At 41.7% G+C, this 27447-nt stretch overlaps 1 protein-coding gene across 3 annotated transcripts in view; it reads right to left on the bottom strand.

Moving 5' to 3' along the window:
* ADK (adenosine kinase) overlaps window positions 1–27441 on the bottom strand; it is a 279987-nt gene extending 252546 nt beyond the window's left edge. For 2 of the 3 annotated variants that reach the window (XM_021398209.1, XM_021398211.1), the window contains exons 1-2: window positions 18081–18286; window positions 12184–12258 (exon numbers count right to left, since the gene is read on the bottom strand). In XM_021398209.1, the coding sequence (XP_021253884.1) occupies window positions 12184–12258; window positions 18081–18271 (266 nt within the window). In that variant the 5' untranslated portion in view covers window positions 18272–18286. Of the gene's footprint in view, window positions 1–12183; window positions 12259–18080; window positions 18287–27303 lie in introns of those variants that run through there. The other variant, XM_021398210.1, reaches the window with a different exon arrangement.

Here is a 27447-nt window from a genome sequence, read left to right as displayed (position 1 = left end):
TAGAAAGTATCCTTACTGAATAAACACTTGCATTCTTGCCAAACAAAATACAAGACCAGAATTACTTCCTTGAGAAACTAAAAGATTAAAGACAGTTTGTATGATAGCAACACAATTCCAAAGAAAACTTGCTTCCAGAAGAACTAAGTTTGGCAATAGTCCACTTACACTAACAAAAGAGAAAACAACCTAAAAGACTTTTCAGACATTCCTTTAATGAAGTATTAGGGATGAGAGAGAACGCACATCTCAGCTAACTTCATTGTGCATTAGTGCTAGATCCAGCGCCAAGCCACACACTTAGGAGTGACCTGAGCTGCATGCGGTGAATGCTGACGAAACCCACAGATGACAACAAACTGGCAGGGGTACGGGGTACCAACACACTGTTCTACCAGACAGCAAGATGAATCATTCACACGGTAACTTCAAAGCACAGACAGATGCAGAGTCAAGTAGCTAAATAAAAAGAATAAAAATACAGGCAGGGACAAAGCGTGTCCCACAGAGCAGTAACCTGCAGGGAGGATATCAGATGCCACAATCTGCAGCCAAGTCCACATGAGCTTCCACCTTATGTCAAACATTGGATGCATCAAGGAACCAGTTTAATATAGAAATCAGTCAGAGCAAACAGACAAAACCACCAAGAAAAAACAGCAGAAGGACAACAGTGAGTGGAAAGCCTCTGTAACTGCTCACATTTTGCCCCTTTCCATTTTTAAATGGAAGATATAGCTAAAATATTAAATTAGGAAGAAGAAAACAAGATGGGAGAAAAGCACATGCTACTGATAGTGGGAAAGACACATGAAAAATAGCATAAAGGGAAGTTAAGATACTTCTTCCTCAAGACTGTTGAAAATGAATGCCTTTCCATCATTACCAATAGCATGAAATCAACATCAGCTAGGGAAAACAAGCACACAGCATTATACTGGCAGAGAAATACACTGCGTAACAAAACTAAAGCATCTTCTTCAGGCTGAGTTTACGTGCAACTCAAGCTACACGTCTTGGCCATGACATTTATAAAATTTTACAGACTTTAAACACTGCTATTGGAATAGAAACATCAGGGGTCACAAAACAAAGCCACACCTTGGACAAGCCACTGCAGAGTTCCTGGTGCTCTCATTTTTCCAACACCAGGTTTTTCCCAGTTCCTGTGTACTTGCATGACTGGAGTTCTATTCAGCTGCATCACATCCTACATAAACATCTGTTTTTCAGAAAAAACCTTTTGGAATTTCCGGGTGAAAGAGATCCTAAAAATACTAGCAGAAATATATATATGTGTGTGTGGTTTTTTTTTTTGCCATGATACTACTCAGGAAAATGAAAGATGGATTTAAACTTCAATACAACTTAAAATTGCACTGCTAAACCCCAGGTGAAAAATAAACGAAATCACTGCACTTTAATACAGCTATAAAGTATTTTACTTCCCCATTTCTTACATGGATATGAGCACTATTTTCAACATAAAAGTTACTACATACCATTTTTTTCTGATTTTTTTTCTTTGTTTTCTTTTTTCTTCCCCCCCAACCTCATCCCCCTGCTGATCAGAAGCTTTTCTTCATAGCTGCTTCTAAATTATTCAGTGCAGTAAATTTGAGCTCCCTCTTCCCCACTGACAGTATGTTTGGAAATCAGGACTTTAATCAGCTATTAATATTGTAAGACACACTTAAAGGGCTTTTGAAATGGAAGTCAAAACAATAATAGGTTTAAATGATTAACAGGGATTAAGAAAGCCAGGAAAGTTCAAAGCCTGTTAATCAGCAGAATGCAGAAAACTGTGATCATTTAATAGGGTCAACCCTATCACTTTGGGCTTAAGCACATAGCAGGGACCTTGTCAAAACAGTTTTCTTAACTATAAAATAGTGAGCTAAAAGTTTAAGACCTCTAAACGCCTCCACTGTCTACTTTTGCAGTAATAATTCTGGAACTATCTGACCACAAGCACCTTAGCCTACTTTTTATCTCAAAGCAATTCCTTTTTGATAGCTATCACCACACTTTGTCCGTTATATGGATGAGATTATAACAAAGCATCATTAGGAGAAGGCAGAAGCATGACTGTGGCTCTAAGACTCTCTTGTGTGTATCTGTGGACTATTGTAATGGTTTCTTCTATATAAAAACTCTTTGCATGCCCTATATGAACATACTGCAAGCTCAAGTGAGCTTCTTCACACTGGAAAAGCAAAGCATCATTTTTTTTCCTGTGAAGAGGCACATTTATTAAGCAATGTGCATTAAGTATCAGTTTGAAGTTCGACAGGCTCTACACTTCTGTAGTGAAATACAGGTCAATACTTCAAACTAACGAAGTCAATGTTACACTGTTGTAAATATCAAAAAACTACTTTGGGCTTCATACAATACATTTCATACATACATTTCATAACTGAACTACAACTTTGTGTCCCACTACATCTGTTGACTCTCTACCTCTAGAAGAAAAAAAGATATTGAATATTTCTAAACCATAAATACTTCAGCACTTTTAGTACAAAGAAAGAAGTGTCCCATCAACAAAAATCAGTAAGATGCAGGAAAAGACAACTGTTGTAAAAAGCTCAAATCAATAAGCCAGCCCAGAATATCACTTTTAAGCAACAAAACTCTTCAAAAGGAGATTACTTAAAGCACAGAGGCCGTACCAAATCTTGGTTTATGTTAAACACTTTTTTGTCTTTAAAATACTAAGAATTCACCTTTTTTATTATTCACAATGACACAGTAAGACTGGTATAACACTTAAAAATTAATCATTTCATTTAGAAATTAGAATGGTGACTCTCACATATAAGGGTTTTTTTTTTTTTTTTTAGTATTTTATTATTCAAAGATAGCTTAATATGTAATCTGTTCTTTGGCTATTACCTAACTATATGGATGTCTGTTTCTACCAGTCAGGCTAGGTAGAAGCATCCATTTCTTACTGTTACAATCTCAATTTTGAGATTGCCCTGCCCAACAGCAAGGTCTCCTCCATGGCCTGTCTCTGTACCTGCTCACCTGATACAGGACCGGTCAGAAACTTAAACATACAGATGGCAGGTAGCTCATGTCCTTTAATTCACCTTTTCCAAAAATTATTTTAACACTGACTGGGCTAAATAGTCAGTGATAACATAGATATATAGATAGATAAAGAGACATACAGATAGATAAAAGAACCTATTGAACCACTTAAAGCACTAGCTGTAATGGGAAAAAAAAAACTAGTATATGAAAAGCAGCAGTTTTTTTCTTTACTGCAGCAAAAAAATCTTCATTTCATTACAAAGGATGCAGGAGCAATGCCAAAATAGAGACTAAGGGAAGATCTCTTGACAGAAACTCTTTGGCCTGCCACCATGGGAGGATCACGGATTCCAAGAACAGCAATTACTGATTCTGAGAATAACTGTTTTTCCCTTTAGCCTCTAGCCACCACCACTGTGTTTTGCATCTTAACTCTTTACTCATAGTGGTAGCCGCAACATCAAGCCCAGACATCCAAGGATCCAGTGGAGAGAAAAAAGGACCGAGGCATGTGGACAGTTCCTGCCTCAACACACAGCCCAAAGGAGCTCCCTGCTTCAGCTGAAGATCAATTTAACATAGGGCTGGTTGCAGAAAAACACGTTTGAACATTTCTAATTTTGTGAGTTAACAGAAATTTGAAATTCAAATTATCCTCCTAAAGTACCAGGCTTTTTTTATTATTTTTTAACCCAGATTATATATTTAAGTTAAACTGTCCTACTTTTGAAAATTAGACAGCTATGCTTCACACGCCCTTGGCTAAAGTGGGAATGTGTAGTTGGCGCTTTCAAACAAAGAAGCAACTTACCTTATAATTAATTCTGTATTTGAACAGCACAAACTGCTGACACAACTCTACATGAAGTCTGTCTCAGCCCACGTGTGTCAGATATACCCCAACACAGTAACTGCTAAAGAAAGCAGCCAGATTTTGCACAAGTTGTTACACGAATAGCTTTTCCCTCCTCTTAATTAATGAAAATATGTAATTTCAAGCTTGTAGTCTCCAGAAATAAGTGATTTCCAACAACTTGCAGTTTTTTGAATTACTGAGAAATGCCACAGACATTGAAACTTCACTGACAACTTCAGATATACATCTGAACACTTCACCTCACGCACACCGACTAACAGCTGCATTCTGTTGTTCTCTAGTACTGCAGCACAGAACAAAAACACGAGTATAATTCAAGAATTACAAAGAATTATGAAGGTTCAACAGAATGCTGGGACACACTCTTGCAAAAATGGAGTTGCAGTAACTAGGAAAGAATGAGCAGATTTGGGTGGAGGTCTTCAGTCTTTTTTTCCCCACTCTCTATCAAAAGCTCCATCAAAAGAAGTTCCCCTAGAGCTTCTCTAGTTCCGTGTAATCGTTCACTTGCTACAGCTTGTCAGACTAGGCCACGGTGCTCCCCTTTACATTCTGTCATGTGCATCTCAGATTGTTGCACTGCTGTCACTTCAGGATAAGGGGAAAAATAATACAAATCAAGAAAAACAAATCACTAGAGAAGCTGGAAAAATAATCATACCAAGTTCTCTAGCCATAGCTGCCTAGTCTATAGCTGCTAAGACAGACATAAAACCACAAGTTCAAAGTAGAACTGGAAAATGAAGGTCATCTGCATGTTAAAAATCAATTACGCAGCTTTCAAAGACACAAACTTTGAGTGCAATTATCAAGTTGTGCTAAAAGATATAGCATTGTTTTACAGGGTTTGGCACAAGTTAAGAATCCAATGACACACAACAAACATCTACACCAGCAGTTGGTGAGCTCATCAATGAATCTCTCGATAGCAATTAAAAAATAAGAAAGCAGAACACTCTCAGAGAGATATTCCATTATACTAGTGAAAAAGGGAGCCAAGGGTTTGTGAAATGAAGGATCTTTGTCCCCAGCTCTGCATTTACTCTGAACTTACTATGGAACTTCAGGCTTTATGACCTCTCATCCACAACACAGACTTGGTCTTTCTCCAGTAACTTGGCAGGGTAGAACTCTGAATATTCCAAAAATGAAGTGAAATAAGATTCAAACAGTAGGTTTGCCCTTCTTCAGCTCTTGACTAGAGGAAAACAAGAACACCAGTAATTAAGAGGCACTCAGGCTGCCTCCACCCTCTCCTTCTGGCTATAGCAGAGACCACAGGCCCAGCTCTGCAGAGGAGCAGGGCTCACCTGGAGCACCACAACAGCAGCGCAAGCACAAGCACCTCAGAACACAGGTTAGAGTAACACTGATGTGGTACTTGCACACTGTTCAGGAATAGCCTGATCAAGTATTAAGTTACTAAAAAAAAGGACACATTAAACATTTTATTTCAACGATGGATACACACACCCAGGGAAAAAAAGTGACTGAGGTGGCATATTGTCTGAATGAAGCACAAGCAAACGAGCAGTAACACACATTAAAAATAAGATATTTAAGTAAATTCTAAGAGGTTTTACTTACAATATGGAGTGCCAACCTCTTGAAAACTGCTATAATTAAAAAATAGCCCCTCCCTTTTGTGACACTTGCATTACAAATCAATTTCAGCTACAGTAAATAAAAATAATAATAATAAAACACCCAGACTGTGACACAATTGCTCATTTTTAACTGAATTTTCCTATTTTTCAATTCATGAGTGATCAGACTTCCACTACATTACTAGAGTAAATAGAAGAGAGCTCTACTTTCCCAACACTGTTGGCAAATCCAGTTTTTTATTCTACAGGAATAGTAAACAACATTATAAACATAATTCATTAGTTATTAAATTCAGTAATTAAAAAGAATGCCTGCAGTGATACTCAGAATATCAATGACTTTTATTTACAGTATTCTAAATAAAAATCCAAGCTTACAGTTGCGTGGTAAGGAAATTACAAATTTTTTTTTCAATAAAAATTACAAATACTACTTTGAAGGAAAAAAAAATCTACCACCTAATTTTAGAACAGTGCCAGTTCCCCCTAAGTAACTCATCTTTTTCATCAAAAAGTCTTTAGCAAGGCTCTTTTCACTTAACATTATTGCTTAAAAACAAAGCAACTTAATTCATAGAGCTCTTATACCTCCAGCTCTTTGTTTGCCATTTGTTCTGCGTTACTTTTCAACAAGGCAAATGGGACTCCAGTTAAATTTCCAGTATTTCACCTTTCTGTGCCATGCAACTCCCAATTCTTTTGTTCAACAAGTTCATATTTGGGAGGGAAAGGAAAATAGAGATAAGCTGCACATGTGTCACTCACTCATGCGTCCCACAGTCATTCTGAAGAAAGCAATTAATCCAGTAACTAGATGCATTCTATTGAAACAAAATTAAATCAGTTGTCCAAAGAAAAACTGGAAAAAAAAGCTATAAATAAAAGTACATAAAAGTGAAAAGCCTTGATACATTAACAAATAGAGGAGATAACAAGAAGGGGAACATCTCATATTCATGAACACGTTACATCCAATTTACAAGCTTTTAAGTAATTACAAGCTCTTGAAGGCTTGTAAGTAATTACAACCTCTTCTAGAAGCATTGCTCAAGCTCAGTGTACCCTGGAAATGTCAGTTCCTCATGCAGAGCTCTGTCTCTGCATAGGTAAAGTTTTTCATATAGCCTTTTCTAAACTGAGCTTAACTAAAATCTTCCACTCATTAAAACTACACATTTAACTAAATGCACCAGGAGAAATTATCAGGCTTGTAGAAAGCTCTAATTATGCTGTCAGGCATGCTACCAAATTTACTGGCACGTTAGTTCTGAGAGGTCTTATTAAAGACAGCCATCATTACCTTCAGTTTTTGTAAGCAAACGCTAAATCTTTTTTTAATTTAACAGCAGTCGGATGATGTAATTTAGCTCAGCATTATCAACAACGTTTTAGGTGCAGACCTTGAGATAAGCTATATTGGGTTCTACAGATGTAACTCAAACCACAAGGTAGTAATAAAATCCTTAGCTGTTCAGCTTCTCTATCAAATGAGCCAACACAATTCAGACAATTCTAATAGTGATATTTCACTGCAATTACTGAAACAGTGGAACGTTACAGAAAACAATCTTAAAGTAAATTTTCAGGGACAGTATTTTTTTTCAAGTTTATACTAGGTACTTTCTATACATTTAACATTATACAGACGGATAATACAATCCCTGACTAAAAGCGATACAAAAATCTGCTAACACATTCTACAGGATTGATGAGGTACCTACCCCAAGTCAAGCTAAACACATTAGTGAAAATGAAAAGGCTTAAAGTTGTTGGTTTTTTTTTGTTTTGTTCTCCCCACTTGAACATGGCAGCGAAGTCCAAATCTGTAGCTTGGCATTCTCCGATCCCGTGACCCAGCACAGAATCACCCCTTGCCTTTCTCAGTTGTCCTTCAAGCTCATTCCAGCAGGTGTTTTTGTGAACAGCTAAACAGACCAGCCTCCATTTCGGTGCAAGTAGGCTGACGTTTTTCTCTAAGTTGCTGTCAAATCTTTTTTCTCATCTCTAAACCTAATTCTCACAGAGGTGAGAAAATGTTCAAATACACAAATCCTCACTTCCATCATACCAAGTGCTATAAGAAATGAGAAAGCTGAATTTACCAGATGCTAACATTGCTCAATTAGTAAAAAATTGTGCTTAACTAATCTACGACCGTGCAGCAGTACACTAAAGAAAGGCAGAGACTGGAGGTGAATTTTGGTTTCTCCTGTGATGACCCAATCACTACCAGTGGTGCAGATAAGCTGGCAGAACGCTACAGGAGATCTATATTGTACTTGAGAAGTTACAGATCAACATGATTGCATTTCTTCCCTCACTGCAATGAGGGCTTTCTTTCATACATTAACTATCACCACAGCAACACGTATGTACTTCAAAGTTCCCATTCATTTTTCCTCTCTCTCTTCTTCAAACCCATTTTTCAATGAAGGGTAAAAAGAACATAAACTCATCTCTTGGTTTATGCATAGTGTGTCTTCTGCACATATAACATAATCTCAGAGAAAGCAGAGAATAGAACAAAACAGCAGATCATTCAGTCCAAGAAAGCACTGAAGAACTACAGATCTTTAGTGAGCACCAACCACAGTGTAACACCGTAACACAATAGAAAGTGCAGCAATACTAGTAGAGTAGCAAGGTCCTAGGCTGCAGCAAGTGAGGACTTGCTGAAATGCAACACCCGTGGGCAAAGAAACAAAGGAAAGAATCTGCTTACCTTAGGAAGGCCTCAGGTACACAGGCATCTCCAGTGAGACACCTTGGCTGCCACTGCCAACCCTGAAATGAGGTCTGGGAAGGGGTGGATCCTGGCTCCACCCCTTCTGGTCACTAAGGTGCATTACATGCACCTGAGCTCCCCTGGATTGGCCCTGCCTTCCTACCAGGTGCTCAATCACTGGTTCAAGCTGTGACTTAGTATTTCCATTACACATGGAGCATGCAAAGATTGTTCTAGACCCAGGTTTTAAGAAAAAATACCCCACACAAGCAGAAAAAGACTTGGCTGCTTTGACAACTGATAAGCAAATCAAACAGCATTCTTACAACTAGTCATCATCATAGTTCAGGATTACAAAGTAATTGGAACAGAGATAACAAATAAAATGGAAACTGGAATCCAGGTATCAAGGTTAGCAAACACATCCCACTCCATGTGATTATGGCTCTGGTCAAGCATCCAGGAAACAGAGTGAAATAAAGCAATGAGTGTAATTAACCCTGATATTATAAATATGGTGCGTGCAATAACCTCCCCTGAATCTCCATTCCTTTGTAATAGAACAGGCTAAAAGACCTTTACACGTCTATACAGCTGTTGTCAATTACAATTATTTTCCTAACCTTCCTACTGGCTAACTAGTGAAGATCAAATGTTTTCCATTATTTAGAATTCCCACGACTAGCTAACAATTCTGTAAACATGAGTTTATCATTAACAATTCCTTCTGCTTCCATAATTCAGGTAGTCATAGACCAAGGTGTTCGACAACAGCAGAAGATTTGTCCTTTCTGTGAACACACGCTTTACAACTGCTGGACGTGTACGAGACGTCAAGCATTGACTAGAACTCCGCAGCTGAAATATTTCAACTACAGTTAGGTAAATGTCAAAAGCTAAGTACGTGCAAAACACTGCGTTGCCCTTTCTTGAGGGAGCAATGATACAATGCCATATCCCAGCAGCGGGGCACAGGAGTATTCCAAGAGTCAAACGTACTGGAAGATAGTCTTAAAGTGCCATTATGCATTAATTACAATTTCTTTGTTTGCTTTTGTCCATGTAACATACATCAAAATCTACTATGTTATACTGAAATGCCTTTTACAGATTCAGTTGGTAAAGGAATTATTGCTGTTCAATATCACAGGTAAAATCTAGTAAACAAATTACACTGAAAGCTTTAATAAATACCTGTTAGCCAAGTTACTTTCACAGATTAATGCTATAGCAAGCAATTCACCCACAAAGCACCTCCTCTTTTTTTTTTTTTTTTAAATCTTTTCACTCCTACCCACTAAATAAGCTGGTTTTTCAGCAAGTATTTGTATCTCAGAAAAACGGGGAGGAAAAAAAAAACAACTGTTATGTTATTGAGTTAATACAATTTAAAAGGACACACAAAAACCTACCTTCCTAGTATTTTTCTCCAAGCAGATACTCAGAAAATAACAAAACAAGGACAATTACTTCAAGACTGTTCTCCAGCTCTGTGAACAGAATTTGAAGTGGTTTTGGGTATCACCTGCTTTCAGTAGTGCTATCAACGTCGTTAAGACTATTCAGAATGTTTCCCCAGAGAGAGAAGTGAGATTGAAAAAAAGTGTAACTCCCAAACAGAGGTCAAAATTCACCGGCTCGGGTAATGCCAGAATGCTGATGTGGTCTGAAAATCTGCCAGGCATGCCAAAGTTCTGTCGTGACACGAATTAAGACCACCTCTCTTAGAAAAAGTTTGGGAAACGGTTAATGCTTTCCTAACCTGTCAAGAGAGGAAAATACTTTGGGGCAAGCTGAGAATAAACCAAAAATCTATCTTGAAAGTGATAGGGCTAAGCTACCAGGCAAAAATACCGCCCCAACCCTTCAACACTGCTCATTTCTTCAAACCAGCGCTACACGGTAGCAAGTTGTTTTGAATCAGCCAGGGGTAGGACTGCCGTTGAATATTTATTTTCAAGTTTATAAATCAAAGGGATTGTGTACCCTTTAAATATTGTTAGAAAGGCCATTTGAGACTTCCTACACAATTTTATGCTGTTTCCATTTGCATTTTCTAAATATAAGTTACAGAACGAGTCTGGCTAGCAGGACTCATTTTAATACTCTCATTTCAATGAAAATTGACAATGTTTAAATTTGCAACATCGAGTCCTTTATTCTGAACAAAGGTATTTACTCTTCTAAGAGTGGTTTTACAAGAGAAGAGAATGAACTAACAGGAACAGCCTCTTCGCACACTTTTGAGCCAGAGTCCAGCTGGGCTGACGGCCCCATTAAAAAAGCTCATCAGCTTGAAGAGGCGAGAGACACTCCAGAAGCGACTGATGATTGCAGAGACAAAGAGCTAACCTACATGTCTAGAGATGGATGCATACCTTCTTTGACAAGCAGAACCATAGATCTGGCTGCTATGATCAACAATTTCTGTCAACTGCTTCACAGGCCTAAAATATTTATGATCTTGTACCTCCCTGAAGTATTTGAATAACTTCATGCTAACACCTGTTCTACAACTAGGCTTGCTATTTTATGTGCACTCACAGGCTGAGGATGCATGGGATTTGATTCTCATTTCAGCAAGTACTGCAGGAAGTAGTTATACTTGAAGTCAAAACATGCTGTGGAACAGTCTTGTCCACAGACACGCTTGTCCGTGGACAACACCACTCACAAAAAGGGGGCAAAAAGGAAAATCAGGTATGTAAGAGTGTAGACAAGCTTCCCAGTTTTCAGGTTATTAGCAGAAATACCGCACTATCTGCATGTCCTCTGTGAAACTGTTGCTTTAAATAATTCAACACTCCACAAAGCCATGTTGGCAGTGAAGAAGTGCTCACAAAGCATATGACGTTCCAGGAGATAGATAGACTGGTCTGACAGGACTCAAACTTGCACACGCAAGACTTGTTTTAAATTCAATTAAATTCTGCATAGCACATCAGGCCCAGTGAAAAGCACAACACACTATTGCAGGCTTTCGCTGGAGCAACATAGATCCCATCACCTCTCCGACAGCAATTTCTTATGATCAGTTGGTTTGGAGGAGGTAGGGTATTAGTTATGTTCAGAGAATGGTTTTTTAGTTATTTCAGTTGGCATATTAAGCCAAAGAATTAAATCAGAATAATTTTTTCAGAAATCAAGCCTACGTCTTGAGAGTTCAAAGTTCCAGATATTTTTGAAACTCTTGTTTCAAAATTGTCTTTTGCCTCCAGTTTATAACATTCAGGCTCTCACTTCAACACACCTTTAAACAAAACTCAAATGAAGAAACAAATTATCATCTTTATAATTCATAACAAAAAAAATTGTGGCTGTCAATACACATTCACAAATAAGAACTGTGAACCTGTTCTGTATTCAGTGATGAGATATTTATTCTTGATTCAGTATTCCCACTATTAACTAAAAGAAAGACTGAAGGAAGAAATAGTATTTTAAAAATGAAAGAAAGAATTGTGAGCACTCCGAAAGATGAATCAACTAACTGATTACTTGAAAACCGAATACATAAAGTATCAACAACTAGTAGAAAATGAGCTCATGCAAAAGAATTTAAATACAGCAGCCACAGTTTATAGCTCTGGAAGAGCCCCATCTCTATAAAGTGATCAGAGAATGACTAAGCTCAATGCCAGCAGGAACACACAAACAGCGATTTAGTGATATGGTTATACTGATGGCAGCTTAACAACTAGGCTCAAGCTAGATAACAGGCTACCTGATAAGAAGTGGTCCTGTTCTTGACTGATAAATTGAAATTACGGAAATGGCTTCAACAACAAATACAATTTCAGTGTAAGGCCAAAATCCCACAAAGATCGGTGTAAACCTTGCATTACACGAGCACTTAGTTCACTGTTAGTTTATACATGTCACTCGGGAAACAAAACCAACATGAAGAGAAAAAAAAAGAAATCAAGACTTACTTGTCAAGGAAGTCCTTGTCCACAACTGCACATATATCAAGCAGAGGATTTCCCATTCCAAACAGGACATTTTCACTGTAAGAGAGTCAATTATTTTCGAGTTAGTTTAGCATTTCTGTTACAATAAGTTCAAGAAATTTTTTAGTAGAGAATAATTTTTTTCATTGAATAAAACTAAGGAACAAAGAAATGCAAATTCTGCGCAGCCTAACAGCGACAAACTACCTGTCATACAGACAGAGAGTCAAATTTAATCAGAGTAATATTGTGATCTATATACAGATTACAAGAAGTCAAGTGAAGTATATAAAAGTATGTTCTTTTGTTCTAAAGAATTGCATTCAGGTTGCAATACCAGATTTTAGGCACAGGGAGAACCAGTCCAAGTTATTCGAATTCCACTGAACAAACTCAGTTGCAATGGCCAATAATTTACAGTTTAGGAGTGTTTTAATAAGCTGAAAGTAAGAGCCTATGGATCCTGCATGGTCAATCATCTTAAAATGCAAAGCCTTCTACTGACTAAAAAGCAGGAATGAAGGTTGTTATCAGTTTGAAATCCATTATTATGACTTTCATTACATAAAAACAAGACATCAGATAATACCATCAACAACTGAATGAGCTGGCTTTTATTTTTTTTTCAGATTCGTTGAGAAAATATGTATCTCATTTTCCCGAATAGCACATACTTGGGTGATAATGCAATAATACCAAAGGATTAGATGCAGGCCTGGTGTCAAGTAGGAGTGAATGCAGCTGTTTTCCAAGGCTGCCTATATCTACATTCAAAACCATCACATTCCTCGCTAAGCCAACACCTGCTGCCTCCAACTGGCACGGCAAGCACTTGCTCTAGCTACCCAAGGTAGCTTCAATGTGAATGCCACCAAGTGTGCCTCTGTCTTTACTACATCTCTATCAAGCACTTGCAGAGAAGGCATATTCCCAGCCTCTACATCTCCCACATACTACTGCTGTAACACTGCAGCCTTCACCAACTGATTGCTAAAAGCTGGAGAACAGTATCGGCTGAATCTCAATGTCAATGAGTTTTCAATTGTTTTGGCCCATTTACAGCAAAAGAAATGTTTTACAGGCTCAACATCTGCCTGCTCAACGATGGATTTAATTAACTTCTCCTCAGCAGGATAAGAAAAAAATAACACAGAACAAGCAGAAAGGAGATGACACGGAGCAATCTCACGAACCATGTCCAAGAGAGGTTGAAAGCTCATTCATGTACTTCCTCTCACAGCTAGTATAAAAGACCCTTAGCTGACAAATATTTGTCAGACTTGAAGATACTTGCCAAAAGTAAACAGTTACACTTCCTCTTCTTCTTCAGATGCCACATTAGTCTCTATCTAACATTAAATTCTGAAGTTTAGAAATGAAGAGTGGCAAACATTAACATCCTCGATAGAGATATAGCAAACCACACTTCATATAGTTTAATTTCTGTTATAGTTTTAAAGACAGGCCTTTGCAGCTAGTTCACTATATTGCCAAGTTCATGTGTAAGACTGTGTTTTGAAGACCGAGCCAGAAACGCAGCTCACTCATCAATGAAATAGGAAACATCTGCTTAGTAAAAAACTGTAAGACTCACTAAATATTTCTATAACTGTGAGAAGTGTTGTTTCTTCTAAATACGGAAATCATACATAAAGGAGATCAAAATAACATAAGTTTATCTAGCTAAGAAAAGAGGAGGAAAAAACAGATGACAGTTGAGGCAACGTAAGGATAAAGAGGACTGCACCTGGAGCCCCTACACAGTACATTCCTTCCATTTTTAAAATTAAGTACTTCATCAGTAGTATCAAAGAATGGGCAATGTTACAGTAATGCTACCGCACTTGATGTTTAGCCAATTCTAATATTCCTTGATTTTCTAAATAGCAATAATTTTTTCAGTTACACTTCAGAAAAAAAAATTGATATAATGGCTAACTTCTATACAAAGCAAGCATTAGCATTTAAGAGTGTGGCACACACACACACACAAAAATGGCAGCTGAACTCCAAAATTTCTCAGAAATACACCTGATGTGTTGAAAGCACTACCTAAGAAGTTAGGTTGTTCAACAAAGAAGTACAATAGAAGCCAACAAATATTTAACAAGCTGCGTGCTGCAGGACGTACTCATCAGTATGCTTGGAGTGGCACAAGAACAATGCTGTACTGATGCATCCACAGAAGCTCTACCATGCCAATAAGACACGTACAAGCTGCCATTATTCCAGCAGCAGCAGGAACTAGCACCTTCACTGCCATTTAATCCAGGTAGCTCTTTACATCACATACACCTCCCATTCTATCCTCAAGTTTTTCTAATTTCGCAGTGTTCTTATAAAAACTCCCTCGAGTCCTCAAGAAGCTGTGTAGCGATGCGCCAGCTGGGGCAGAAAGCTTTAAAAGCCAACACAGTAATTAGCTATGCTAGGGATCGTATGCTCAGAAACAGCATGTCACACTGACCGCATTTGGTGAAAATACCTTTCTGGACAAAGCGGGAAGAGAGTAAACAATCTCTTTTCAAGTCATAAACTAAACATTCAGCCAATTTAAGCAGACACCACAGCGATCAGCAGTTTCTAATACCGAATTTGTGAACCACAACATGAGAAGTCCAGTGTCTGTACTGTTAGACTTCACTCTGAATCTTTGGCAAGTTCACACTGATTAACCTGACACTGACTACATTTCAGGGTAGTGCAGATCATCCATTCCCTTCAAGTGGAGCTGCAAATTATCCTCACTGTTACGCTGTTGCTTTTGTGCGGCAACAGATGAGCTATGGCTGTTACTTGGCTGCTATGCCCCACGTAAGAAAAAGTATTAATCACATATATGCCATAAAGCCATATATCGTTAAAGCACAAAAATAAACCTAACATTTAGGATCATGGAGAATATTAAATTTACAAGTCACAGATACAAGAAACTGATAAGTAAATGTTACATTCTCACCAAGCTCAAAACTTTCAGCACCACATGTGGACCTTGCTGCCCTCCTGTCTGCTACTCAGTCACGCACATGTCCAACCTGGACTGACTGAACATTCACAGATTATTTTCAACCATCTAGATGTAAAAGATAGAGAGGAAGCATCAATATTTTCCTGAGATGTGGGATTTCACAATACGTTGGTTATCTGAGAGCTACACCTCTGTACCGGACACGGAGCAAACACTCGTACACCACAGCCTCCCCGCCTCGCTCGCTCCCTTCTCTTGCACCCAAGTACTGCTATCCAATTATTCAGTAAGGATGTTTTTGCTTAGCTGAACCAACCTATTGCAAAAGAACATTTAGCTCTTCAAGAAACAAGTGACAACTTCTCCCTATGCAAAAATTAAGGGCATACATCTGACTATATGAGTACATGAACACGTGCATGTACTCATATGTTCCACAGTAGACAAAACTGCAGGAACAACACCAACTTACTTCATAGAGAGCTTACATGCACTGAGCGTTTGCATTCTAAATGCCTGGCAACAAGCAATGTATTTTATGAGTCTGTCTTTTAAAGCTGGGCTACATGAAGAGTTAGCTTTAATTGTAAGTTCAGTGTAGTCCATTAAAGATCAAATCTCCACCTGCTAATTATGGCATTTTCTTGGGAGATTGCTAAGACCATTAGTTTCTCACCAACAGCCAAAGTGTTTCTCGTACTACTCTCATCACGCTGCTCAAATAGAGTCCAATCCAACTGGTGGAATATAAAAACAAAGCAAATAAAAAGCCCGTGAGCACTGAGCTACCTTTCCATCATTTTGGAAAAGACCAACAAAAGCAACCATAACTGAAGGATTTGGGAAGCTGGGGCCAAAATCACGGTCATACATTAGTAATTGCTCTACTGCTGCAGGCATTTTTAAAAATAAAGTCCTGTTTCAAGTTGGCTGCTGAACGCTGACAGCACTGTGTCTGTGCACCAACAATTCTGTTATCATCTGATATCACTGTGCACTCCACTGGAACAGCAGCATCAAAATGTCAGTGGAAGCATCGGCTGCCGGTACGCAGACTGGGGGGAGAAAATGAGCTTCTGGGTACTGAATTGTCATGTGTTTAACAACAACAACAAAGACTGAAAAGCATTTCAGATTTTTTGTTAATTGCTGCAAAAATATTTACATAATAGTAATAAATTGTAATGAAAGCTAAGTTGATAAATCCACCTTTTCTACTGGTCTATAGCAGCCTCGTCCTGCTGTGCAGCTGTAACATACTCAGTAAGTTCTCATGCTAAAGACTCATTTTACAGTCAGAAAGCCTTAATAAATAGAACATGACTGGGACAGTTGTGTGTCCCAACTGCATGGCAAAACCACAACACACAGCAGCCGGCTGCGTGCCAGTGTTCCATCTGTGATCGAGAGACACTGTGCTGCGAGACCTGAAATGTCAGCATATCTGTAAGCGTTTGGCCCTGCCCTTAGAGGAGAGGCCAAACAAGAGATGTTCTAAGCATTTACTTCAGTCACAAAGGAACACAGTAAAACCTCATATAACCTAAGATTTGAATTTACCAAAGGTCGCTTACAGTTAAAATAAAACAGCAATAGTACCATATTAGCTGCATGTGAACGGCTAAAAGCTTTTGACTAAGAATGTCCTTCTCTCATCCTCCTTCCCCACACAACATAATTATAAGTGAATGACAACTGCCGTCAGCCATAGCCTACCTGGCACTAAAAGCATATCAGAAGTGCCACGGCATGACTCCAGACCATCTCCCTTGCACCACAGCCAGCCAGTCACCTCACAACACAGACTTTCAACACGCAGGGAGCCTGCAGGACCGCTCACGTGCTGTCCTTATTCAGGTCTTAAGGCAGAATTTGGCAGAGGAGCTACATGTCTACGTGCTGACCTAGAGGAGCATCTTCAACGAAGGCTTCATCCATTATGAAACTTCCACAGTCTTCTACAGGGATACACCCACAGGATCATACAGACCTAGCCCAGAGCCGCAGCCTTGTGGCAGCAGAAACGTCACGCACACCAACAGCTCTGCTGCCACCAATCTCCTTGCACAGCTGTGCCAGCCCCAGCTGGGCAGTGCTAGCTGTGCTGCTGGCCAGGGCAGCATGAGACCCAGCAGGAGCCAGGAGGATGGGGAGGAGCAGGAGGGTCCGCAGCTCCATGCACTCCTTGGGGCGCCGGAGGACTGATCAGAGCCAGCGTATAGTGAAAGCTGCTGGTTCTCTTCATAAGACCAACTCATTTTAAAATTAAACATTTTGGGAAGTAAAACTGGCCACAGTAATTCACTTCACTGAACAGATTTGTCACTCTTCAGTTACCACCCCGATGCACCGACACAGCCGTACTGCCAACAGATAGCCAACAGCCCAGTGCCGTACTGTCACCCTCCTCCTCAGCATTCGCATCTCATCCCCGATTCGGGTCAGAGCGCAGCACGCTACAACGGCGATTAGGTTGAAAGCCGCCCGGGATCGCCCCCCGGCCGTGCCCCAGCGGCGCCGCACAGCCGACCCACCCCTGCAGCCCGACCCGGCGCTGCCGCCAGCCCCGGCCGCGGAAGCGGTGGGTGACGCCCGGGCGCGGCGCTCTCCACCTGCCGCCCCCGACAACCGCAGGCAAAGCGCCGGGGACCGCCGCTGCCCGCGCGGAGCTAGCGGCTGAGGAGCACGCAGCGCCCGCCGCTGCCCGCGCTAAGCCGGGGGCGTTCCGCCGCAGAACGAACGGGCGGCGGAAAGAGCGTTCGGCGCCGAACTCCGCACCTACACACCGCACGCGTGGAGACAGAACCGAGCGCGGGCGGAGGGAGAGGAACGCCGCCCCCGCCCCTCCCGAGAACAGGAGCGCATCGACGCGCGGGGCTGGGTGCAGGAACCGCGGCGGGCTCGGCGTTACCTGAGAGTCGGCATGGCTCCCGCCGGCCGCCGCGGAGCCCCGCTCTCCCGCGGCGTCGTCGTCTCTCGGTCCAGCGTCCGCCTGCAGTTGCAACGCGCGCACCGCCTCGCTCGGCCGTGACTGAGCCGCCTGCCACGGCCCGGCCGCCCCGCCCCGCCCCACCCCACCCACCTACCCGCGCACCCCGTCATTGGCCGGACGGCCGGCAGGGGCGGGCCCACAGCGGCGAGGGGAGAGAGCAGCAAAAGTGGGTGCGGGCAGCCGACCTCGCGCCCCGGTTCGGAAGCGCGGTACCGGACGGCGCTGCCCGCCCCGCGCCCTGGCCGCCATCTTTGATACGGGCAGCGAGCAGCGCCTAACCCACCCCTCCTTTGCTGTCATGTCCCTTCCCCACGCGAGTAAGTGTGATCACCCGTGATAATTACAAAAATGTCATCGAGGTAGCAAATAGGTGCACAGTTCCCACTACACTGCCCACAGTAAAGATGGCCAGCTGAGCCCAGAGCACTGCTGTCATGGGACCATGAGAATCGGTGTACTCTCCTGGGAACCCCAGCTGCTCCCTGGGCCGGGACAGGTCCCCAGGCCCGCAGCCATCCCCTGGCCACACTCCCTCACACCTGCCCCGCTGCCTTCCTGGGCACCTGCCCACCACCCCTGTGCTGCTCTGGGACAAGTCATCCAACCCAGCAACGGCCCAGAGCCCTTGCATGCGATTTTTACACACTGAACAACAATCCATTGCAGTGCCAGAGATTAGGTGATTTTACTCACAGGTTGCCACAGCAGCTGGCAGCCACCTGTGATACACAGCTACCAGCATTAGTCATTTTTCCAACCCGCCAGAGGCCAAGTGGAGTCACTGAGGAGATGTGGACTAGCTGTCACCATGTGAGCCCTTCACCATCTAACCTGCACCGTCCCAAACCACAGTGTCCAGAGCTGCCATATACCCCAGGGAAAACCACCAGCAAAGCCAGGGTCATCATTTCTGGACTCCCTGTCATCCTGCACATTTTCTCTTCCTTTGGCTGACAGAGTTACTGCTAGCTACCCCATGCGGACCTGGAACTCATTTTGTTAACTTACCAGTACCAGAAACACTGATTCATTAAACTGATGTCAGAAAAGGCTGTTTTTGCCAGAAGTGAATCCTGTGTTGCTCTGTTAAGTACAGCTGTATCATTTCCAACTAAATATGTAAACTTTACAACTTCCTAATAATGTGTCTATTAGCCTTACTTCCCCTTTATCTACAAAATGGCAATATTATACTCAGAAAAACTAAAGACAGATTTCTCACATATTTGCTGATTTTCAGGTGTGTCAGAAGAGATGTCATCAAAACCTGGGGTGCTTGTGATGCTTATGGCATCACTTAAAGATAACAGGGATATTTATGCTTAATACCTGAGGTTGGACAGATTTTCTGGCATGTCAAAGCAGAATTAAAAACTCAACTATCACTCACAACATTCTGGTTATTAAAGTTAGTCTTAAAATTCAAATTAACAGCAGTGGGAAACACATCTCACCCCTTGATTTTGCAATACACAGTACAGCAGGTCCCCATATCCCTCAGGGAGAATTATGAACTCTAACAAAATGTAAACATAGGAGGCTGTATCCTCCAATCTGTGTTCAACAACTGATCAGACTTCGTTTAACAATTTCAGTGCCTAACAGTCAAACCTCTGTTTTGTAACTGAAAACGAGGGCAAAAAATCCTGTCACACAGATGAATATAACACTAATACACCTTGGCCTTTCTTGTCCCATCATAGATAATAAATTAATAAGCAATAAACTCACTTTAAAGAATCAAGAAGTAGATTCTCTCACAAATAACTGTCTGGCTTTAACAAGCACATAAAGAATATATAAAGGACATAATACGTGCATCTGGTGCACCATGCGCTGCCAGCCAGGTGAGATAAGGCTGCGTGGCATCACCTTGAGCACTGGGTGCAGCTCTGAGTGCCACTACATAAGGAGGACAAAAAACTATTAGGGGTTCCAAAGGAGGGATACAAAGATGGTGAAAGGTCTGGAGGGCAACGTATATGAGGAGCAGCTGAGGTCCCTGGGTTGGCTCAGCCCAGAGCAGAGGAGCTGAGGGGAGCCATCATGGCGGCTGCAGCTCTCACAGGGAGCAGAGGGGCAGCGCTGAGCTCTACTCTCTGGTGGCAGCGACAGGGCCCGAGGGAACGGCATGGAGCTGTGTCAGGGGAGGGGCAGGTGGGAACGGTTCTGCCCCAGAGGGCGGTGGGCATGGAACAGGCTGCCTAGGGCAGTGGGCACAGCCCTGAGCGCTGGAGTTCAGGAAGCATTTGGACAATGCTCTCAAACGTAGGGTTTGAACTTCAGGTGGCCCTGTGTGGAGTCAGAGGCTGGACTCAGTGATCCTTGTGGGTCCCTTCCAACTCAGGATATTGTGTGACTCTACAATTATATTAATTTGTAGTATATAACAACTGCATTTTATGAATATTAAGCTAGAGTCCGAATGAGGTACCATCAAATGCATCTAGCCTTTTACCAATTCAGCAAGATGGGATGAAAAGTGTATTTTTCTAGGAAATTAAACAGCCTTTTATGAATATGTGACATCCCAACAGCATTTGTTAATAGCACATTATAAACTTACAGGTATTCTCAAGTGTACGATCATCCTGCTTAAACCTGCAGATTCTACTGCTGCTGATGCCTTTGAGGCATGGCCTACCACTAACTGCTTTTCTTGTTCAATTGCCGCAGAACTTCTAGACATCCTGGCACACAGCTGGAGCAAAAGCACTCAAGGAATCCCTAGTAAAATGGTCACTTATCAGTTACAGTCATTCACAGATTAACTTTATGATGGTTGTGCCACAAGTTTGACTTGTAGTCATACCATGCATGAGACAAGCAAGCCAGTCTGAGCTTGCTAAGCCCATCCGGTACCTCCCAGCCTTGCTCACCTTGCATGGAGCAGATGACCCTTGTTTTTACATGTGTTTTGGCTTCAGAAATCCCAGCAAGAAATATGGAATTCACAGCTTGCACAACGAAAAATAAGAGGGATGCTCCAAAAGTAATGCCTCCTATTTATTATGTTTGCCCACAACGACAGAGGCAGATGTTGGTGGGATGGCAGTAGAGGCTGAATCTTCCTGCCAACATTCCATTACATGTTGTTGCCATGTGACAGATGGCAGCATTGTCTGACATGGAAGCACATATCAAGCAAAGGTGTGTCACTGAATTCCTCCATGTGGAAAATACTGTACCCACTGACATTCACTGACACTTGCTGAACGTTTATGTGGTCACATCCACCAACCAAACAGTGGGTCTGAGCACAAGTGAGGCAGTGGGTGGTGTTTCGGCAGTGGCAACAGAAGATAACCTCCACTGGTACAGATTTTTATATGCACAGTATGCACTGGAAAAAATGCATAATTAATGGTGGTGACTACACTGAAAAACAGTGGTCTGTAGCTGAGATTATGTTCTATTAAATAGTGTTACTGTGCTCTTGTAGTTTCCATGGAAATAAATCAGAGGCATTACTTTCAGAGCAACCTACATATGTAACAACTGATAGGGTCTAGCCACAATCTCTCCTAACTGCTTCCATGACTATACAGTAAGGAGTAGATCTTCATGAACATGTCAGTTCCTGTACATGTCATGAACTACGGTACCTTGCATGATTCCACTAAAATGCTTACTTATCCACCACAGTATGAATTAAAAATGACCTGTACCCCTATCTGATTTAACAGCAGGCAAGCACGTGAGAACTTGTAAAGCGATGCTTAACAGAAGTGATCTGGGAAACTCTACATTTTATACATTTGTAACTTGTGTATCCAGGACGTGGGCAAACTAGACCTTAGTTTGGACTGTGTTATGTTCCATACCACAATATTAGGAACAAAATTGTCCAGATTAGAACACATAACCAAAAGTTCTCCATCAATCCTTATATTTCACACAATCCTAGAAAAAAAAAACTGTCCACGCTTACAGCTTGCAAGACAGAATGATGATCTTTTACGTAATAGCCTCAGTAGACATTAAAACAAATCAGACCAGCAAGCAGAAGGTCCACAAACTCTTTCAGTAACAGCATTTTACAGACCTTTCTGTAGAAATACTTTCAAAACTTTTTTCTTTTAGAAAATGCATGAGAGAAATTAATATTTTACAACAAAATGCAACACATTTTATCTTATATGGATCTACTAGCAAACGATTAAAATATTTTTTTCATTTCAAAATTCTATTGCACAATGCCATTTCTTTTAGATCAGCTTCACAGATCATACAGATGAAACGCAAAGGGAAATCTATAAACCTAAGGATATTGCTGCCTTCATCATACTGTAGATAGCTATACATTTTTTTCCATCTCTATTCAAGTCAAACAGCCTAATCCTTTAGTTACAACTGCTTTGTACCTCTGAAAGTACAACAACAAATTACAATATCTTTCACTGGAAATGAAATCCAGAAGTAGCATAAAGCCAGCAAGTTGCTTTGTGTTACCACATCCTTCAGGCATGGCACAGCTTTGACTGTAGTCAAACAACCATTACAGAAATAATTACAGTTCAAAATTGGGGGAAAAAAAATCCCCTTTCCTTCACTTAATTCTGAGAAATACTCAAAGACATCTCCCCTTCACACAAAATGCTTATTTATTGTATAAATAACACTAGCATGCAAATTGAAATGATTTATGGAGTTATGTACATAGAAAACAAAAATCCTTGAGAAAACCTAGCGTTCACATTATATCTTCAAGTTCAATTTACTCTTTTCAGTAAGATAAGGTTTCCCAACACATTGCCAGCAAATACTAATTAATGACCTTTAGACAGCAACACATTCCCTGCTTCTGAAACTGGCTTGTGAAATACTCATGTACTTTGCCTGTGTAAGTAACTACTCAAATTCAGTATCGCAACCTTGAACTACAAGCTGGAGCTGTGCTTCAAACATTTCCACTTCAAATAGACCTCAGCAACAAGAGGAAGCCAAGGTCTTGCTCTGCAGAAAGTCTATTTTACTCTATTACAATTGACACTATATTCAATTACTTCCCTATTCATTCAAGTCTCCTTTCCAGACCTCTTCCGTGTCTGTTTAGAAGTAATACAAGTAGATCTGATTAGATGAGTAATTCTACACAAGCTGTTTCATTTGCTGAAAAAGAGAGAACTTGCAAATCTCAAAAAAAAAAAAAAATCACAGGAACTCGAAAACTCATTACGAAATAGATATATTTGCCTTGGCTCCCCTCCTACACGTAAACACGCATGTAAGCGCCTTTAAGGACAAGACCAGTCCTGCTTACTTCAGTAAAACAACACACAAAGTGAGAAGTGTGCATTTTTGTAGGATATTAGGATAGTACAACGCTACTGCCAGATGGGCCACAGGTAACGTCAGTGTAGGAAGGAGACACCCGCCATGCTAGTGGTTCTGAGCAGAAATAGCCTTCCCACGGCCTCCTCTTTCCTCAAGTTACACTCTTTCTCAATAAAACATGGAATTTCTTTAATTGAAATAAATGAGCACTGTAACAAACTTCTCCAATGCAAGAATGCAAAAGTGTAGAAACTGTATCCTGTGACACTGTTTTGATAAACCTTGCATGATTACATCAACAACTGGGGAAGTCAGGTGTTAATCTAACTAGCAATTTGAGAGTTGCCCATCTGAACAATGGAAACAAGTGCCTCAACTGTTACACCAGCCGCTGCACGGCATTCAGGTTTTGGGTGTATTCCTGCCACCACAACTTTGGTGGTTGCTGCTGCTATGTCCTAAATAAAATGAAAATAGAAAAGTATGTTACCAGCATCTTTCAAAAATGTTTGCTCTCTAAAGGTGTCTTAAAAAAAAAAAAAGAAGAAGAAGTCTTGTGTTTTTATTATTTTGTGAACAAACACAATAAGGCGCTAGGGTCATATCTCTCTTTGTACTGAGGGGCTATCGAGAGTATTGACAAAGGGAAAGTTACTTGTACGTGGGCAACTGCAAAATGAGGAAAGTACAAGCAACGAAGACAGAAACTGAAAAGAATACAAATGGAAGATGTGGTGGAAAAAAATAAATAAAGGTAGAGATGATGAGAGAGAAAGAAAAATGGTTTACTAAATTCTAACTGAAAGCTTTGTCACAGCTAATTTAAAATATTCAGAAGGTTCTTTCACTTTTCGAAAGCCGATGAAGGAATAAGTTAAATTAAAACCTAGCTTATTATGAAAATTAAAAATGCATGAAATTAGCAACATTTTTTTTTTACAGTCACCAGTATCAAGCTGTCTAAAATCCAGTGGAATGGTAATGACAAAGAACTGTTTTTGACAACAGTTACTACAGAGTGTTTGAGAATTTATTCTGAAAAGCAATTCTGTCTAGTAGTAAGAGAAGAAGAGGAATACTGTACTTTGTACTTGTAGTCAAAATTGTCAAATTCAGTGCTTATGCTGTCTTCATGTAAATCAATTTGTTCCAACAGCCAGCTACATTGTGACTATTCAATCAATACAGCAGCTGCAGAACTGCCAAAGGGCCATCACATAACAGAGGGGACATTACCTTGGAGGGTTTCACAAGCTGGTTCATTTTTTTCTTCTGCAGGCATGCACATTTCTACATAGAAATACACACAAAAGCTTGGACAAATATACAGAGAATGTTCACATTCTTTCATGAGTGTGACATTAACAGAAGCTTGGCTGTGGTTTCCACAGACCTCCAAGATACAACCAAACCAAATATAAAAGGGCACAGATCCTTTCTAATACTCCTTTATATTAATCCCTCATGATGTTTCTAGTAAGTTGATACCACTGCTCAGCGACAAACTGTTTGCAGCTTTGCAAGCCTACTTTCTGTTCAAATGGCACAGTTTACACATACAGAGATATTTTACTCCACACAGCAGAGATGTGGTCTGAAGCCTGAAACACATAACAGGCATTCACGGCCTTGCCTAAAGCCCACTGGTTTTAGTGGGGATTTGCACCGTCAACGAAGACAATACAAAACCTGCCACCCAGCAGAGTAATGTCAGCACGATGCATTGCTGTGCTGGGAAAGCCAGTTTGTATCTCGGGCTTTGTGTTTTGCTTGCTGGGTGGCAATGCCAACAACCCTCCATTGCCTTCAAAGAATTTCCACTAAACCAGGTCAGCTTGGCCTACCAACTGAGGGAGCCACTTCTGTTCTACTTTGCCTGAAAGGATCAAAAGGGGCTAAAAAGATTCATCTATGAAACCTCCCCAGTAGGTTTCTGAGGACAGAAAATAACAAATTAAAAACATAAGGGAGGGACATGTTTGTTATCATTGACAAGGTACTACTGATATTACAGTGTGAAATTTAACTTCTTAATGCTTTTTTTTTTTTTATATTAAAGCAGTTCTTGCAGTAGGAAGATACACGTTTGTATTGTATACGAGAATGAGTAGGGTGCAAGACCACTCCTGTACAGTCCATTACACACGGTCTTCTGAAAGAGGCTGAAGAGTAAAACATAGATGACAAGAGCAATCAATTTTCATCTAATTCTTTGTATAACAAATAAGGAGCTGTTATCTTCCAAAATTTTCTCATGAAGCAGCATGTGCATTAACAACTCATTCTCATTACAAACACAGTAAAGGCAAGGAACCTCTGCCACTCAGCATGGGACCTTCCATACCAGCAGCCCTCAGCAAGGGACAAGATCCCCCAGCAGCATGCTTTTACACATCCTGCAGCCACATCCAAGGGAGCGCAGAGGCCTGCCAGAGACAGCCCAGTGCCCTTCCCCACCTCACACATCCAGCCTGGACCTACAGCACGCTGACTTGGTTCCATCACCAGCTGCATACAGCATATCCCTGTCTACAGCACAAAACTGGAGCCTTTGTTGAAATAATCTTAAGCACAATCAGAGTACACAAGATCTAACAAAGTTATTTTTTAATGTTTTAACCGTCACATACTGTACAAAATTATTATTTTTAGTTTTATTGGTTGTTACAAGAACATGCCACCATGGCCTCCCATGCCATTTCAAATATCCTTTACACTTCTAACTCAGTACTTCAATGATGTTTTTTTTTGTTTTGCTTTTTTTTATGTTTAGGTTTCAAGCAGGTACAACGTGGTTTCCCCCAATAAGCTTTATAAAGCTTATAATACTCAGTTCCCGGTTCCTTGTTCCTCCTCGCTTTAAGGCCATGCAAATGGCTGTCGCTCTTTACTCACAGCTCACACTGCTGTATGCCATTTATTTACTTTCAGAGCTCGGTTACCTTTCTCCCTTTCCATTATCTGCAGCTGCACTTGCTAACTATTATTAGACTTGAAAAGACAACCTACTGCCAGAGGAGTGCCCTGACTTGGGCAAAGTGAATAGGGTCAGCTCCTTCAGAACCGGTGTCTGACAGGGGCTGCAGTCTTTCAGCCCCCAAGTACATTGCTTTATGCTATATCTGAGAGGGTCACTAGCTACCGCCGGGGTGATGTTGGCATTTCGGGCCTTCTGTCATTAATCTTCATATCCTGAGCACTTGGAAGGAGATCAGGTATCAGACAATTCTATTCGCGTCCCGATAATCCCAGGAAAACGCATCCGGAATGGCACCAACAAAGCCCTGCTGCAGCTCTCTGATCACACTCCCTCACTGAGAACCCTTTCATTTTTCTGCTGTGACATTAAAACCGAACGGGGCGCTTCTGGGCGCGCCGTCAGCTCAAGGGGGTTCGGTCGGGGCAATCACGGAGCAACGCTGCCCACGTGCAAGTACCGCAAGCGGCACCGAAACCTCGTTCCACATTATTCAAATGAAATCCTTTCATAGGATCTCGAAGTCCTGACAAAAACCTGTCTGTGCGCGGGGACTGCTGGACAACCAGAGTCCTCGTCCGAGGGAGCACACGCGGACACAGCCGTGCCCGCACTGCACTCACAGCCGCGCGGCAGCGCCCCAAGCTCCACGCGCCGCACCTCGGCGCCCGGCACAGCCGCACGGCTCGGCCCGGCCCCGCTGCTGTCCGCCGTCCACGCCGGCACGAGGCGAGGGCGGGAGCCGCGAGGGGACCCGGGGAGCAGCGGCACAGCCCGCTGCACGTGCCCAGCCGGGCCCGGCGCCCCGCACGTGTCTCCTCCCCAGCGGCAGCCCAGCGCCGCTCCGCGCTTCTCCCTGAGGCGCAGCCCGCCACCGCCGCGCGTTACCTTAGCTGCTTTGGCTCCAGCTTCAGCTTCTTGGCTTGCGGTTCCCCCGCTGCCATCTTCGCGCTGGGCGGCGTGCGGCGCGCTCGGCTCGGCTCGACCCGCCCCGCTTCGCGCGGCACCGCCACCGGGAGGCGGGGAGCGGAC

The sequence above is a fragment of the Numida meleagris genome, chromosome 5, assembly GCF_002078875.1.
Source record: "Numida meleagris isolate 19003 breed g44 Domestic line chromosome 5, NumMel1.0, whole genome shotgun sequence".
Classification (NCBI taxonomy): Eukaryota; Metazoa; Chordata; class Aves; order Galliformes; family Numididae; genus Numida; species Numida meleagris.
This window is presented reverse-complemented; position numbering and strand designations above follow the sequence as displayed.